Below are 17,966 nucleotides of genomic sequence, written 5' to 3'. Positions count from 1 at the left end.
TCTTTAACAACCAATTAACAAGAGGTCATTCACAGGAGGCAAAGTTACATTTAACAAGGAGAAGCAAAACTTGGGAACTGACTCCTGCTCCTCTGCTCGACGACTGCTTCCGACTCGGCGTGGCACCACACGACCCGCGACTTGACCCCGCCCCCTTTGACGTCAGCTGCCGGTGGAAGTTCCTGCCGAGCGCGGGAAAGAGCAGTATTTAAGAGGAGCTATCCAGCATGGCACGGCCTCGGCTATCTGTTAGGAACTTGGTAGTGGAGCCAAAAATAGAAGATCACCTTAACCTTGCCTTCGTTTGAAGTTCAGGAACCCGAGGAACAGTTCGGATCAGGGCAGGCAGCAGACAACAGAACCAAGATTCACAGTCCTGTTCGGGGCTGGCAGCAGACAACAGAACCAAGGCAACTGAATCCAGAGGCAGGCAGCAGACAACAGAACCAAGATTCACAGTCCTGGTCGGGGCTGGCAGCAGACAACAGAACCAAGGCAACTGAATCCAGAGGCAGGCAGCAGTAGCAGATCCAAGTCACAGTCCGGGTCGGGGCAGGCAGCAAGAGAACAGATCCAAACAGTCCAGGATCAAATCAGGAAGCAGAAACGAGCACAAATCCAACAGAGCTCCAGCACCAGCAAGCCTGTAGCAGAGGCAGTGCTGTGCTGGATAGCTCCTCTTAAATACTGCTTTTTCCCCACGCTCGGCGGGAATTTCCGCCGGCAGCTGAAGTCAAAGGGGGTGGGTTCAAGCCGCGGGTCACGCAATGCCGCGCCGAGTCGGATGCAGTCGTCAATCAGAGGAGCAGGAGTCTGCAGAAATCCTCCTACTGGTAACACAATGAGGGAAGAAATCAATCACACCTGAACATACAAACTCCCCACAAAATTGTCGTAACATCAGTACACTTCTCTTATTGCTTTTACTCCTTACCATTCACTCAACATTGTTTGTTTGCAATTATAGGGCCTTTGTTGTCGCCTCTTCATTTTGGAAACGACATACAAGATAAGTGGTGTTGTCACTTCATTGTATATAAGACAAAATCCACAATTTCTTAGTATTGGAATGTTGTGGCACACGTTTTATTTGGAAAAAGAAAAAGCAAAACAAAAATAACATATTAATGTCTATGGAGAAGGACTGATGATTATAAATGAATGAGCACAGCAAACGTTTGCAAGATGAGCTTTTTGCGATGCTAGCAGCCTATAATATGAAGGTCCTATAATTTCAGACAATATTGAGTGAATGGTAAGGAGTAAAAGCAATAAGAGAAGTGTATTGATGTTTGAATTTTGTGGGGAGTTTGTATGTTCAGGTTCACTAAAAATGGGACATTTAAAACAGTTAAATTACAGATAACACAGACATTAGATAAATCTACCCTACGTTACCAAATTATTCTCTTTAATGGAGAACTTACAAGATTTCTGTTATGGTAGGCCAATACCAATATTCCTTGCTAGGCCCTAGAGATTTTAGATTTTAATTTCAGTTTTCCCATTTGTATCTGGGTAATTGTGGTAATAAGATTCTTCTGTCTCTCTCCTCCTCTTTGAAGCTATCATGTAGATCTCTAAAATTTGCCAGCCTGCCTTTTTACCCTGGGTGTGGCTGCATGCATATTTCTGATCTATTAGAACTAAGAACACATTGGGGTCCTGTTGTGAATGACAGACTCTGTATAAACATGAGATGTTGTTGCTATTAGGTTTCTATGTCTACAGTAACAAGTTGGACAACTTTTCACCAAATACAGAAATTGAATTGGAAGATGGCCTTGTGCTGAAGCTCCAGTCCCAGTTAAGATCTTTTGTTGAGGAAACAGCTACATAATGAAGCCTGCGTGATGTATTTTTTTTGTACTAAACTTTTAGCAGCATTAAAGATTCACACAGGTATATAGGCTGTATAGCAGGAAGGAATACGTGCATTTAAAGCTAATAGGTGCAAAGGAACCTAGGGGCACAGTGAGGTGATCTGTTGGCCTTGCTAGACCTCAAGGGCCTGGTTTTCACCAGAAACAGAGAGCGGTCATTTTTTTATAACAGTCTGCATAGTGGTAAACTCTGCGTGTACGTTGTATGCAAGGACTTTGCCGAGCCTTTGGCGTATAAATGGCATTTTAAGCCTTTGTCAAGGATTTTTGCAGATCAGTTGACTTTGAAAATACTCAGATAATTGGCTGAGTGTGTTCCAAGCAGGGCGGAACTTGCGCGTGGTAACTGATGCATGCACTTTTTGATTTTAAAAAGTGTGCGCATGAGTCGCAACTCCGGAACACACAAACGTACGCATGAAACCGGGTTTTGCGAATCCATTTACGCGCTTGCCTGCCAGGGTTATTTTCAGAGAGCCACTTCTGTGCTTTGAAAATGACCCCCAGGATGAGGAAAAGAAATGTTAGTAAATCAGGGCTAGAGCATGTGAAGGGCATTAGAATTCTAGAGGCCAGGCCTCATAGGAAGGGACTGCCTGACTGTGCAGGGTGCGCCACCGAAGGAGGAGCTTCAGATGCTAATCAGGAAAGACTGTAGAAAGGTGAGCTACTTCTTCCTGTGTAAAAGTGCCGGCCCTCTCTTTTTGCACCAGGGCTAAGGACATCGAGTCGGCTCAGCAGGTTTTCTGGAAACAAGCAGACTTTGGTTACGTGAAAGAGAGACTGGAGGAAACCCGCACTTTCTGCAGACCTGGGGCAGTGGTAGGTGCTTTGATCCTATTCAAGTAGAAGCTCCAGCTCCTTCTTTTCTTTTTAGTTTGCTAATGGATTTACTGCTGGATAGTGAAGTCCTCTATTTGTTCAAAGGGTAGGTAGAACATGGACGGCAGCTTCCCCAATATACCTCGCCCCTGTGGGGGGGGGGAATTGTGTCTCCGTGTTTGTACAGTCTTTGCTAAGACTGCCAATGCAATTGCATGTTAATATGAAGTTGTGATGATGTGTGGGTGTGGGGGGGGGGGGGGTTGATGTGGAAACTTGTCCACTGGAGGTCAGCTGAGTCCTCAAGTTCATCTCACACAGGCCACCAAATGATCCAATGACCTAGAGGTGACAGTCTCAATATTATCATCATTTGTATAGCACAAGCCATATGTACTCAGCACTGTACAGAGACACTGTGCCAATCCACTAATCCATCCGGTCTCCTATGAAGGCTGCCTAGAATGTAAATCCTCTTTTTTTTTTTATAACATAGAACATGTCAGCAGATAGACCATATGGCCCATCCAGTCTCTCTTCCTCAGAGGTCCTCTGTGCTTGTCTCAGGCTCTCTTGAATTCCGATCACCACCTTCTCAGAGAGGCTGTTCCATGTGTCCACCACCCACCTGACCATTTTAGTAGATGCCTTCTGTACCGACTCTATTTGGTTTATATCCCTTTCAAGGTGTGGTCTCCAGAATTTTACCAGCTACTCTAAATGAGGTCTCACCAAAGTCTTATACAGAAGCAATATTGCTTCCCCTTTCCTGCTGGTTCTCCCTGTGCACCCAAACATCCTCCTGGCATTTGCCATTGCCTTATAAGAATATAGGAAATTGCCATGCTGGGTCAGACCAAGGGTCCATCAAGCCCAGCATCCTGTTTCCAACAGAGGCCAAAACCAGGCCACAAGAACCTGGCAATTACCCAAACACTAAGAAGATCCCATGCTACTGATGCAATTAATAGCAGTGGCTATTCCCTAAGTAAAATTGATTAATATTTATCTATTTGTTCGACCATTTTAAGATCATCAGATATGAATAACCACCCCCCGCCCGCGTCACATTCTGCTCTTGATTTGTGCATAGAAGAACTTCACTCCTATACTGTGCTGCTCTTTTTGGGTTTTTGCAAACCAAATGCATGACCCTGCATTTTATCATTAAAACAGATGCCAGACTCTAGATCATTCCTCAAGCTTCACTAGATCTCACCTCATGTTTTCCATACCTTCCAGGATGTCTACCCTGTTGAAGATTTTGGTATCCTCTACAAAAAAAGGCAAATCTTTCCTGTTAACCTTTCTGCAATATTGCTTACGAAAATGTTAAACAGAACTGGATCTAGGGTTGATCCTGTGGCACACCACTGTAGTCCCCTTTCTCCTTAGAGTGAGCTCCATTTACCTTTTATTGCCAGCCAGTCAATCACTTTAGGGCCTATATGTAGTGTACTCTGTTTGTTTATAAATTGCCTTTGCGGATTTTCTGAAATCCAGATACACTGTATCTAATGCTGTCCCCAACTCTCTGGTCTCCCAATCAAAGACATTTTATTAAATTAAAAGACATCCAGCACCACTATTTAAGCAAGGAGTTAATAAACATGTGGATAAAGGTGAACCGGTAGATGTAGTATATTTGGATTTTCAGAAGGCGTTTGACAAAGTTCCTCATTAGAGGCTTCTAGGAAAAGTAAAAAGTCATGGGATAGGTGGTGATGTCCTTTCATGGATTACAAAGTGGCTAAAAGACAGGAAACAGAGAGTAGGATTAAATTGACAACTTTCTCAGTGGAAGGGAGTGGGCAGTGGAGTGCCTCAGGGATCTGTATTGGGCCCTGTATTTTTCAATATATTTATAAATGATCTGGAAAGAAATACGACGAATGAGGTAATCAAATTTGCAGATGATACAAAATTGTTCAGAGTAGTTAAATCACAAGCAGATTGTGATAAATTGCAGCAAGAACTTGTGAGACTGGAAAATGGGGCATCAAAATGGCAGGTGAAATTTAATGTGGATAAGTGCAAGGTGATGCATATAGGGAACAATAACCCATGCTATAATTACACAATGTTAGGTTCCATTTTAGGAGTTACCACCCAAGAAAGAGATTTAGGCGTCATAGTGGATAACACATTGAAATAATCGGTTCAGTGTGCTGCGGCAGTCAAACAAGCAAACAATGTTGGGAATTATTAGAAAGGGAATGGTGAATAAAACTGAAAATGTCATAATGCCTCTGTATCGCTCCATGGTGAGACCGCACCTTGAATACTGTGTACAATTCTGGTCGCCGCATCTCAAAAAAGATATAATTGCGATGGAGAAGGTGCAGAGAACGGCGACCAAAATAAAGGGAATGGAACAGCTCCCCTATGAGAGAAGACTAAAGAGGTTAGGACTTTTCAGCTTGGAGAAGAGACGGCTGAGGGGGGGATATGATAGAGGTGTTTACAATCATGAGAGGTCTAGAACGGGTAGATGTGAATCGGTTATTTACTCTTTCAGATAATGGAAAGACTAGGGGGCACTCCATGAAATTAGCATGTGGCACATTTAAAACTAATCGGAGAAAGTTCTTTTTCACTCAATGCACAATTAAACTCTGGAATTTGTTACCAGAGGATGTGGTTAGTGCAATTAGTGTAGCTGTGTTTAAAAAAAGGATTGGATAAGTTCTTGGAGGAGAAGTCCATTACCTGCTATTAATAAAGTTGACTTACAAAATAGCCACTGCTATTACTAGCAACAGTAACATGGAACAGACTTAGTTTTTGGGTACTTGCCAGGTACTTGTAGCCTGGATTGGCCACTGTTGGAAACAGGATGCTGGGCTTGATGGACCCTTGGTCTGACCCAGTATGGCATGTTCTTATGTTCAGTCTTTCAAAGCTCATCAGCTTTATAGGAATGAAAAACCGATTTACAAATCAGTGGGCACCCAATCAAATCACAGGAAGCCCCTGTGCCCATCAACAATGACAGGGGAAAATGTTATCTGCTCCCAGATCTCTCCACCGCACATGAGCTACGCATGTGCCTCTTCAGTGGAGCAAGAGCCCCTCCCTGTGGAGCCACAGTGCATGTTTTTGAGAGCAGGGAAAAGCATGCGTTGCTGTTCTACATCCAGACCCGTAAGAAACAAGCTAAATACGCAAAACACATTCCTCCGATTTTCCCCTGGGATAATTTTGGGTTAGAAAGTGAGAGGCAAGCCGGAGGAACTTAAATCACTCGCCAGATTCTCCACAAAATCTCAGTTAATGAGGTTTTGTTTTGTTTTTTTCAGCTTGACTGATAGGTTTATGTATTGGTCACTCTAACAAATTATAATTATAAGATTATTTGTGATCTTAATACAGTTTTCCTTTCAGCCTGGTCTTTCTTTTTTTTCAGGAAGACTCATTGCTTTCTTGCTCAAGTAACTTGCAGCATTGCAGGGCAACGAACTTGTACATTGATCTGCGAAAGCCAAAAAGGAGCCAGGAGAGGTATGCGAGATCCTTCCCATTCCATTTCATCTGCAAGGGTGATTCCAGCGGGGCAGGCAGCAGCGCGAAAACACTTCTCTAATGAGGGCTAATCCTAGGAGGGGATAGGGCCCAAGGCCATTCAGCTGGAGCGGGCACCCCTATCCCACCCAGAGTAGGGGGTGGAGGCCCGAGAATTGGACCTTCTGACCTAGCGCTGGTGCCTCCGCTGCATGGGCAGCTGGTATTTCTGTACTGCCAGCGCTCCCAGTGATGTCAGACAGTGGGGGCAGAGTTACCATGGTAGCACAGGGCCTGGGGCATTCTCCCTAATTTGCCCCTTTCTAATGTAGCATTGCATTCTGATCAGGAGGAGTTGGTCAGACTCTGTCATGGCCGTACTTTATTTGCAGTGAGCTAAGCCCTCTTTTTTTTTTTTTTTTTCTCACCAAGTATGGTTACATTCCTTGTTTTTCAGAAATACCCAAAGGTTTACTAGGGCATCTTATAACATCTAGATATATTTTAATCCTCTTGTGACAGTGGTATTTATTGATTTTCTTTGACATTAAAGAGATCTGAGGTTGAAAAGTGCCTTTTCCCAGCCATGACAGGATAGATATGATGTTAAAAAAAAAAAAAAAAGCTTCCTCACACTGAGTATCCAAAGCCATAAGCACCATAATAAAAATGATAGTATAGTGTGGCTCTAGCAGCTTTTATGATCAAATACCAGGGAGGACGTTAGCATCCATTACACAAATGTGATCCAGATGTTGACATCTGTCTGGTTGTTCTTTTGCTAATGCTGCCACTTGTCTCGGGAAGCTGTCTCCGTTGTTCCTGGCCTTGTCCAGTCCACTGCTTCTGAAAGAAGATGCCTCACTATCTACTCGTAACTTTGATGCTTCAGGCAATGGGTAAAAAAGTTAAGTTAAAAGCATTCCCTGTACAAACACCTGAGCATCACTGAACTACGTCTCATGCAGTTATGGAGGTGGTTAGTGGAGTGGAGGACCAGATCATAATCCTTACCTGCGGGCCTTCTTATGTTTTAGCAAATGCTCTCACTCCCCGCTATCTGATCATTAGTCAAGAGGCTTCCGGACCGGATTCTGAGAGAGAAAGTAGCCATAGTTGTGAGAGATTTCAACAGTGAGTACAGTTGTCAGAGTTATGAAGAAACTGTCATGGTGGGAGCCCATCCTTTGACAGGTTGTGGGACTGAAGGCTGAATATTTTCAAGTAAATTTTAAAAGCCTGCCGTGCGTAAAAAAAAACAAAAACGGGGGTTAGGTTTAGGGGGTGAAGAAGAGAGAGGAAAGGTAGGGTTAGGGATAGGAAAGTTGGGAGGGAACTGAGGGAGGCCCAATTTTTTTTTTTCACTGCACATAGCTTATAAATCTCCCCCCCCCCCCCCCCGTGCATGTGAGTCATGGGCTGCCTGCACATGCGGATTTTAAAATCCAGTGCACATGTGTGTGCGTGCATGTTATAAAATCAGCGCGTCCATGTGTATGCGCCGGGAACCGCGCGGACTTTTTAAAATCGACCCCTTAATTTATTTGGCCCAGCAGTTTCTTCCTTTTTCTCATGGCTTTCAGCACTGTGACAAGCTTGTGTTGGACTTAGTCTCTGGCCGATGCAATAGGATGTGCTTAAAAACAAGTGTCCAAACTGGGTGCCCCCTTTTTTACACGCACACAGCCACCTCTCTTGGGCACCCAATGCTATATTTAAATGAACTGGAGTGTTAGGGGTCAGCTAGGGAGAAATTGTGTGTACCTAGAGCCCAGGAGGCACGGCTTTGCGCTTATTGCGATGGGTGCTCAATACAATTGGTATGGGCACTTAAGAAAGAAATGCAATGGATCGATTACAAAAAAAATCCTTTTCCTTGATGCACAATATATATGCACAAAAGCAAGGGGTGAAATTGGCCTGGAATGTCTATATTGTATGTCCCAGAAATTTTTTTTTTTTTTGTAATCAATCCATTTCATTAATTCTTTAGTAGATCTTTAGATCTTTAGTAGATTTAGTAGATTCTTTAGTAGAACCACAGAGAATATGTATTTGATTTTTTTTTCATAAGCCCAAGACTTGCAAATGACTTACCACCAGCTTCCGGGCTGGCATTAAATTTGCAGGGTTAAAAAATGTGCGTTGGGTGCCCGGGGATTTACTACATTAGAGTGTAATAGCTGATAGCCTCATCTACATGGAATTTACATGTGATGAGTGCTGTCAGATACGCAGTTATTTGGGCACATGTTTTGGATGCTCCAATCCTCTTATTGCATTGGGTATTAGTCTAGCGCGTACAAAATGCGTGTCCAACTGCTCGTTAACCTGTGCGCTAGGCTGGGCGCACTTTATTGCATTGCCCCTGAGAATATTTCCCTGTATGTACCTGGATCAGTCCAGGCTCCTGGGTTTTGCCCCGCCTCTAGCAGATGGAGACAGAGAAGTTTTCAAAACAAAACTCTGCCTTATAGAGAATGGTGCCACCTACAGTTCGGCAGTATTTCTCTGTCTCCAGCAGATGGTGGAGGTGCAAAACCTACAGTCTGGGCTGTTTGCTTAGCATTTCCTAGGATTTAGTTTGTTAGGGTGATTTTGTTTTTGAACAATTTTGTTTTAATTGGGGGGGAAAAAAAAGGGAAAAGGAGGATTTCTCAGGAGCAGTGTTGTCTTCAGCCTCCCAGGGGGTCGTGAGGTCCTGGAAGGCCATCCCCTGCTGGTGTTGAGGCAGCAGCATCACAGGGTCAAGGGCCCTCTTACCTCCCTTTGGCATCTCTGGGTGCGACACCGGGGAGCCCTGTTCACTCCACCCTGCAGGATCAGGACCTTGGACCACTGCCGGGCAAGTTTAAAAAAAAAAAAAAGTTTACGTCAGGGTTTTCACTGATGCTGCGGCTCGCTCTCTCCCTGTGGTTACAAAAACGAGCGGAAAGTGGTACAGGACACCTTACAGCGCCTTCTTCAGCTAGGGGCCATCATCCCAGTGCCTCTGGAGGCAAGAAGGAAAGGGCGTTACTCCATTTACTTCGTAGTGCCAAAAAAAGAGGGATGCTTTCGGCCCATCTTGGATCTGAAAAGGGTAAACAGATACCTACGAGTGCCACATTTTTGCATGGAGACGCTCCGGTCAGTCATTGCCTCGGTGCAAAAAGGAGAGTTTCTGGCCCGGACTAACAGACTACCAGAGATTTTTCCAATTCTCTGTACTGGGTCATCACTTTCAGTTTCGAGCTCTGCCCTTCGGTCTTGCCACCGTGCCCAGGACATTCATCAAGGTAATGGTTGTGGTGGCAGCCCATCTCCGGAGGGCGGGACTCCTCGTGCATCCATATTTGGACGACTGGCTGATTCGGGCAAAGACGGAATTGCTTGCCCGGGTGGTGATTCACAAAGTGCTCCAGCTCCTGCAGTCGCTGGGCTGGATGATCAATTTCGCCAAGAGTTGACTGGTGCCCTCCCAGTTCTTGGAATTTTTGGGTGCTCTATTTGATACTCAAACTGCAAGGCCAGGTGAGAGACTTATTGCTCAAGAATCCTCCCAGAGTCCAAGATTATTTGAAGGTCTTCGGCTCGATGACTTCAACCCTGGAGCTGGTACCCTGGGCTTTTGCTCACATGAGGCCTTTACAGTCCGCGTTGCTTTCTCATTGGAACCCTGTCTCCGAACTTTTTCATCTACCTCTTCTGCTTACAGATGCGGTGCAGTCCAGTCTTGATTGGTGGCTGGCCTCGGACAATTTATCCCGAGGAGTTCCCCTGGAAGTGCCCGAGTGGACAGTGGTCACCACAGATGCCAGCCTCTCCGGTTGGGGGGGGGGGGGGGCGGTATGTTGGGGGAAATCGGTACAGGGCTTATGGTCTCCCAAAAAATCTCAGTGGTCAATCAACTATCTGGAGATGAGAGGTGTGGTTTAGCGTTGAAAGCGTTCAGTCCTCTCCTCCAAGGGAAGGTCGTCAGAATTCTGTCAGACAATGCGACCATGGTGGCGTATATCAATTGCCAAGAAGGAGCCAGGAGTCAGCCAGTGACGGTGGAAGCTCGGTAGTTGATCAGCTGGGCAGAGCAGCATTTAGTCAGCATAGCAGCGTCTCACATAGCTGGCGTAGGCAATGTGCAGGCAGACTTTCTCAGTCTGCATCGCCTAGATCCCAGGGAATGGGAATTGGCAGACACAGCGTTTCGCCTCATATGCGACACGTAGGGCAGGCCCAGCATGGATCTCATGGCAACGTTTCAGAATGCCAAGGCCCCGCGCTTCTACGGTCATCGCAGAGAGACAGGAGCAGAAGGGGTAGACGCCCTGATTCTACCCTGGCCGACCGACCATTCTGCTGTACGTCTTCCTGCTGTGGCCATTGATCGGCAAGGTGCTCAGGCGAATAGAGATCCATCCTGCGGAGGTAATCCTGGTAGCCCCGGAATGGCCGAGACGTCCATGGTTTGCGGACCTTCTCAATCTAGCGGTGGCAGGGCTGCTGCGGTTTCCAGTTCTCCCTGACCTTTGCATCAAGGGCCCATTTGTTTGGAAGAAATTGATCGCTTCTGTCTAGCGGCATGGCTTTTGAAAGGCAATGGCTAAGTTGCAAAGGTTATTCTCCCGCCATAGTGACTACCCTCTTGCGATCACGTAAAACATCCACCAACCTCGTGTATGTTAGAGTATGGAAGATTTTTGAATCTTGGTGTTTGGACCAGGAGGTTGTCCCTACCCGGGCTTCGGTGTCAGATAATCTGTGTTTTCTACAAAATGGTCTGTCCAAGGGCTTATCGTGTAGTTCTCTGAGGGTGCAGGTGGCTGCTCTTGGTTGTTTGCGTGGGTCCATTCAAGGCATAACGTTAGCGGCACATCTGGATGTGGCTTGTTTTCTACGAGGCGTGAAACACTTGCGTCCCCCGGTGAGGCATCCTTGTCCCTCTTGGAGTCTGAATTTAGTTCTCTCGGCTCTGTGTTCGGCGCTCTTTGAGCCTTTGAAAAGGGCAAATCTAAAAGATTTCACCTTGAAGGTAATTTTTCAGGTGACCATTGCATCGGCGCGTACAATGTTGGAACTCCAGGCTCTTTCCTGTAGAGAACCTTTTTTGAGAATTTCGGATTCGGGGATTTCCTTAAGGACAGTTCCTTCCTTTCTACCGAAAGTGATTTCTTCCTTTCATGTCAATCAATCGGTGGAGCTGCCGGCCTTTGCAGAGTTGGACCGATCGGATCCCTTGTCTAGGGACTTGCGGAAACTGGACATTTGTAGAGCTTTGCTGCGTTTGCTGGAGGTTACAAATGCCTTTCGTTTGAAGGACCACCTCTTTGTGCTGTGAGAGTGGTCACAAAAGAGGACAGATGGCTTCAAAGACTACCATAGCTTGAACTACCTGGGTTTGAAGGAGGCTATCAGCTCTGCATATTTGCTACGTGGTAGACTCCTTCCAGTTAGTCTTTGTGTCCACTCTACTCGTTCGCAAGCAGCGTCTTGGGCAGAGTGCCAGATGGTCTCACTGCAAGAGATTTGCAGGGCGGCTACTTGGAAATCCTTGCATTCATTTGCGAGGCATTACAGACTGGTTGTCCAAGCACCGGGCACAGGAGGATTTGGAGAAGGAGTGCTGCGAGCAGGCCTCTCTGGATCCCATCCCAGGTAAGAAAGCTCTGGTACATCCCAGGAGTCTGGACTAATCCGGGTACGTACAGGGAAAGGAAAATTAGTTCCTTACCTGATAATTTTCATTCCTGTAGTACCACGGATCAGTCCAGAGTCCCGCCCGTGGGAGGCATGGAAGTAAGGGAGAGTCCACTCGATTATTAATTGATTTGTTTTCGGATCTGCAAAAATTTGGATTGACTGTCCTCAAGTGGTTCTTCAGGTTCAGTTCCTTTGTGGGTTAAGTGAGCCGATTAGTTTTTGCCTTGTTGAAGGGTTATTGTACATAGTTACGGTATTTTTTTAATAGCCATTCTGCTTTGACATTGAGTAATACTGCCGGACTGTAGGTGGCACCATCCTATATAAGGCAGAGCTTTGTTTTGAGAACTTCTGTCTCCATCTGCTAGAGGGGTGAGGGGGTGGGGGTGCAAAAGCCAGGAGTCTGGACTGACTGTGGTACTACAGGAATGAAATTATCAGGTTAGAAACTAATTTTCCTTTCACAATCACATGGAGATATTTTTTCAATTTTAAACCTCCTGCCTCCACTCCCATTTAACCCAGTTATCACAGTTACAGTCATTGGCCATGGGCTATAGTACACATTATTTAGTTTTTATATACCGACATTCATTGGAGTAAGACTAAGCTGTCTTACTATTGATACATTGTAACATTGCAAAACATAAAAAAACTTAAAAACTAAGGTGACTTATTAATACATTATAACATATAGGCATTTAACCTAAGGCTAAGGTGTATTATTATTGATACATGGTAACATTGAAGCATCGGAATATAATAGCATTGAAATATCGAAAACATATGAGATGACATTGATTGTTGAGAGGATAGAATACTTGTATCTGCTATGGGGCATGGGCGGAGTAGTTAGATTAGACTGTGTGTTAGTAGGCTTTTTGGAATAGCCAGGTTTTCAGGTGTTTTGTTTTTTTTTTTTTTTTTTTTTTGAATGATTGGGTGGAGGGTTCCAGTCTTAGTTGGGTGGGCAGCTTGTTCCAGAGGGATGGGCCTGCTACTGAGATGGTACATTTTCTGGTGGAGGTGAGGTGGGCTAGTTTTGTGTGAGGGATGGCAAGCAGGCCAGTGCTTTGAGATCGCAGGTTTCTCTGGGAGTCATGATGGTGGTGGGGAGAGTCCTTTAGCCATTTGGGATTTTTATTGTTAATGGTTTTGTGCAGGAGAGTTAGGATTTTGTATTGTGCCCTGTAGGTTATGGGGAGCCAATAGAGTTCTTTTAGTATGGGGGTGATGTGTGAGGAGCGATTGCTATTTGCGAGAGATCTGGCTGCTGCGTCTTGCAGAAGCTGGATGGGTTTGGTGGAGGAGGCTGGGAGTCCGAGGAGGAGGGAGTTACAGTAGTCCAGTTTGGAAAGTATGAGGGACTGGAGTTCAGTGCGGTAATCATGGTTACCAGATATGCATATTCTTGGCCTCTAGGTGTCACTGTTGTTCAATGGCTAGGACACCCTTTTCCCCAGGGACTGTGCATGCTGCCTGTGTAGCATCCCTAGCCAGCTCGAACATCAGAAACTGGACTCAGGAGTCAAAAGCAAGTTTCCCTTATTGCAATTCTAACACTACCACTGAATCACTGGGCTGGTCTGGAGGATGAGGCTTTAGCAGTTTTAAACACATGTGAAAAGTGCTTGGGGCTGGTTCAATTCATCCCTCTGTCTGGAGACACTGTAGCTTCCTCTAATATGCATCATTCAAGTCTAAACTTGAAGGGTTGGGGGAGGGGAAGATCCTACATGGTTTGCTATTTAAAATGACCCGAAGCTGGTGAGGTTCAGGGCACTTTCAGTAAGATAATGTTGAAAAGAGCTAGCAAATCCATAAAAATGTAGGGGTTTCACTTTTTTGCTGAATACTGTTTTATTGTGCTACACAAGTTGCATAGTAATTTCATGCTCTCAAGATTTTCTTTGTTTCTTGTGTCAGATTTAGGGAAGACTTTTTCCAAAATGGTGAAATTGGGGGCCACTGTACCCTGGACAAGCATGCACTTTTGGCTGAAGGTCAACGTAAAAGCCCTTTGCAGTCTTGGTAGGATTCGTATCATTTACTCTTTCCGTCTCTGTCCTGGTTCAATTGGAGTGTTTCTAGTCTCTGGAGCCGGGTCTGTGTGTTTTTTTTTTTGCCAGCAAATGTTGACTCCCAGAGTTCTGGGAATCATGAAATAAGTTCTGATTTAATACCCTGATAGACCAGCAGTGTCAATTGATTAGACTCGAGTATCAAGAGAAAGCAAACTATCAATCAATGTCTTGCATGTTAAGTGCTTGGATTTATTGATTAGATTTACTGAGCTTGGCACTGGTGGATGAAAATTGCATGCTGGTCTGTAAATAAATGTTTTGACAGTCTAGCATGCTTCATTCTTGCTACCAGAAACCTGCGTTACAATATTGTAAAAAATAAATATATATTTTTTTATAATTTACAAATTTCAGGTTTGCAGAGCTACAGACATATACTGCCTTAAACTTTCGACCACTGGAAGATGGGAAATGTGACCTTACTATTGAAAAGCCTACTTACTTCATGAAGTTAGATGCGGGTAACTCAAAGTTATTTTGTCCGGTACTCTATATATCTATTTTAGTTATTTAAAAGCAGCAGTTGAACCATCGGTATAATGCGACAAAGCATGGAATTGCTTCTTAACTGCTAAACAGTAAATTGTATTTCTATGTGTGCATAGGTAAATATATTTAATGCTGTACACTATTTGTATGAAAAATAACTCTTAAAAGATAGACTTGGTTATTTATATATATATATATATATATATATCTCCCTCTGTGGCCTGTGCCAGAGTTGCGTTTTGCCTTTGTGGTAGCTCTCTGCCCTGCCTCTAACCCTCCAGGTCCTCCCAGAGAGAGCACGCAGTCTGTGAACTGTTGCTCACTGATGCAATCCGGTGGGGATCAAGAGGCTGGTCGGGTTATTTTTTTTGTTTGTTTTTAATGGCTCAGCAGTGTCTTCCTGCTTCTTTGGGATTCTAGTGCAGTTAGAACCAAGAATGGGATCTAATGCCAGGATCCCTCATTCACAACAGCCTGGGATGTTTTTCTCCATTCTGTCCCTTCCCAGCTTATTTCTGTTCAGATCTTGGCTGGGGCTGGAACTCTGCAATCATGGGACCTAAACCCGACTAATCTGTGTCACCATTGCATGGTGACTGATTGCCTCCTCACAGAGGCTGTATCTTGAAGCCTTTTTTTTCCCCTCTTTTTGGAAGATTAAATGTAATTCTGAGGCCAATCATGATCTTGGTGGTAGTTGCTGGAAATAGCTAAATATAAAATTTTGGGCTAATATTCCCATGATATACTTGGTCCCACAGGTTTTAGTATTCTGATATGTTCAGAGAACAAGGGTGGGTAAGACACATAAGTGACTGAAAGAATGAAAGGTTCTTCTGGCTATCCCTTTACATATTTTGATTGAAAATATGGACTTGACAAGACCTCGATTCACCTTCCTGCCAAGCACATATTTCCCATTGGCAGTCTACATCCACAGCCCTGTTACAGCAAAAAGTTAATTTCTAGTGTTTATAGCAGTGTGGTTGGCATCTTAGTAGGCTTGAGCATGTAAAAAAAAGGGATAACATTTTACTAGACTAGCTGCCTTTTTTATTAGCTTACGGGAGCTATGCTGCTTTCATGAAATCAGTGGAAAACAGAATTCAGTTTTACACTACTATTTCATACCCAGTGAACGTGCACTGATTCTTCATTGACCTGATGAAGGGAGCAGAGCCCTCAGAAGCTAGTCAAGAACATATCAAGTTGGTCTAATAGCAAGAAGTTCTACAGAGAACTGAAGGAGCTTACTTTCTGGGCTGCGTGTGTGCGCAGGATCCAAGAACCCTCCCTGATGGTTCTGAAAATTTGGTGTGGATAGGACACCAAACAGAAAAGTTATTAGGGGCAGATAGACAGCATACTCACTCACTCACACTCACTCACTCTCCTAAGCCATGGATCCCTTTAGAATGCAAAGAGATGTCACCTTTATTAACACTAGACTTCAGTGAATTCTTTGAGGGTAGTAATTCCCTATAGGAGCAGCTCAGCATAAACATTAATCCAGGGATACTGTACATGAGCTTCTGAGAACATATAGAGCCCTTCTGACTACATTTGAAGATGCGACTCAGAAGCTTATATACATCATTATCTCTGGATAATCATCATGTCGATTCAGTAAAAGGTAACACCACCGGCAGCAAGTCTTGGTTTGTCAAGTATCACATTCAGTTGTACATTACAGGAAATGTTTGAAAAAGGAGATGGCTACTTTTAATGATTTTACGTATACCCTGCTTTCCTAAGTCCCTGTTTTTATTCCTATGTCAGGTGTTAACATGTACCACCACTTCTGTGATTTTGTCAATCTTTATATTACTCAGCACGTCAATAACTCCTTCAGTACGGATGTGAACATTGTCATGTGGGACACGGTAAGTAATGGCATCATCTGAAACTGCTATGCAGGAAAAAAACTTAAGGACACGCCCTCCCACCCCCTTACTCCTCTCTGGAGCTCATTGAACCCTGTGATATTTTACTTTACATAAGAGCATAAGATTTGTTATATTGGGTCAGACTTAGTCTATCAAGTCCAGCATCCTGTTTCCAATAGTGGCCAGTCCAGGTCACAAGAAGCTGGCAGGATCCCAAGGGGTAGATAGATTCCATGCTGCTTATCCCCAAGTCCACCTTAATAATAGCCCATCCACACTAACAGCTTTTACCACATCCTCCTGCAACGAATTCCAGAGTTTTATTATGTGCTGAATAAAAAAAAAATGTTCTCCCATTTGTCTTAAATGTATTACCTAGTAACTTCATTACATGTCCCCTAATCTTTGTACTTTTTGAAAGAGTAAATAACTGATTTGTATTCATCTGTTCCCTGCCATTCATAATTTTATAAACCTCTATCATATCTCTCCTTAGTCATCTCTTCTCCAAGTTGGAGCCTAAGCTCTTTAGCCTTTCCAAATAGGGGAATCGTTCCATTCCCTTTATCATCTTGGTTGACCTTTTCTAATTCTGCTATATCTTTCTTTTTTTTGCGACGTGGTGACCAGAATTGCACACAGCACTTTGATTTGACTGATTTGAGCTTGTTTGGGCACTGTACCTAAAATGATTTTATAAGTATTTTTGTGTTTGGTTATACTTCATTTTTTTTCTGCGTAAGAGAGGCTGAGAAGAGCTGAATGTATGAATGCATGGTGTGACCACATCTTGTGTATCGTGTGCTGTTCTACTTACTCCATCCCAAAAAGAACGAGAAAAGGTGCAGAGAAGGACACAAAAAATAATAAAGGGGATGGAACTGTTTCCTTACGAAGAGAGGCTAAACAGGTTAGAGCTCTTCAGTTTGAAGAAAAAGTGACTGAGGGGGGGGGGGATGTGATAGAGGTTTATAAAATGAGTGGGGGTGATGTAGGTAAATAGGAAACGGTTATTTTCTTAGCATTTAGACAGGTGGATCCAGAACAAGTGGGTTATGCACCTCTACCAGCAGGTGGAAATGGAGCAAAGCTGACATCACAGTATATATATATCCCTGCAGTGACATCAGCCTGCCAGTATTCTCCGTCTCCAGCAGATGGTGGACGTGCATCTCCCTACTAGGGATTGCTTAAAGTTTTCAGAAGGAGAAAAGAAGAGAGAAAATTAATTCGCCCTGCTCTCCTGTGGTGATACCTTATAGTCCCTCCCTCGGTTAAGAATTCTTGAGGTGATATCTTGGATTTTGCCTCAGATGAGTGCCTTGGTCCAGTAGCTGGTTTTCAGCCAGCGTGGACTTAGCTGTTAAAATAGTTGAAAGGCAAGCGGGTGCAGGAAGCTAAGCGAGATGGTGATGTGTTATACCCTCTCTCCCCGTAGCTGGAGACAGACTCTATACTCAGTAGGGATGGGCTGAGTTCAGGAAAAGCAAAAAAAAAAAAATAGGAGGAGGATTGTTTGTAAGGATTCCTCTTTCCTCCAGTCTCCGTGTTCGGTGTGCCAATCCGACGTTCGTTCCCACCTCCGAGGGAGTTTATGGGACGTGGACAGCCTGGTAGGTTGAGCA

At 44.3% G+C, this 17,966-nt stretch overlaps 1 protein-coding gene across 2 annotated transcripts in view; it reads left to right on the top strand.

Moving 5' to 3' along the window:
* Positions 1 to 17,966, top strand: part of EOGT (EGF domain specific O-linked N-acetylglucosamine transferase) — a 57,583-nt gene that overhangs the window by 17,817 nt on the left and 21,800 nt on the right. For both annotated transcript variants that reach the window (XM_029601065.1, XM_029601064.1), the window contains exons 4-8: positions 2,597 to 2,705; positions 6,112 to 6,206; positions 13,809 to 13,913; positions 14,321 to 14,427; positions 16,235 to 16,338. In XM_029601065.1, the coding sequence (XP_029456925.1) occupies positions 2,597 to 2,705; positions 6,112 to 6,206; positions 13,809 to 13,913; positions 14,321 to 14,427; positions 16,235 to 16,338 (520 nt within the window). The remainder of the gene's footprint in view (positions 1 to 2,596; positions 2,706 to 6,111; positions 6,207 to 13,808; positions 13,914 to 14,320; positions 14,428 to 16,234; positions 16,339 to 17,966) is intronic.

This window comes from Rhinatrema bivittatum, chromosome 4 (genome assembly GCF_901001135.1).
Source record: "Rhinatrema bivittatum chromosome 4, aRhiBiv1.1, whole genome shotgun sequence".
NCBI lineage: Eukaryota > Metazoa > Chordata > Amphibia > Gymnophiona > Rhinatrematidae > Rhinatrema > Rhinatrema bivittatum.
Note: the sequence above shows the minus strand (reverse complement) of the source record. Positions and strands in the feature narration are given on the sequence as shown.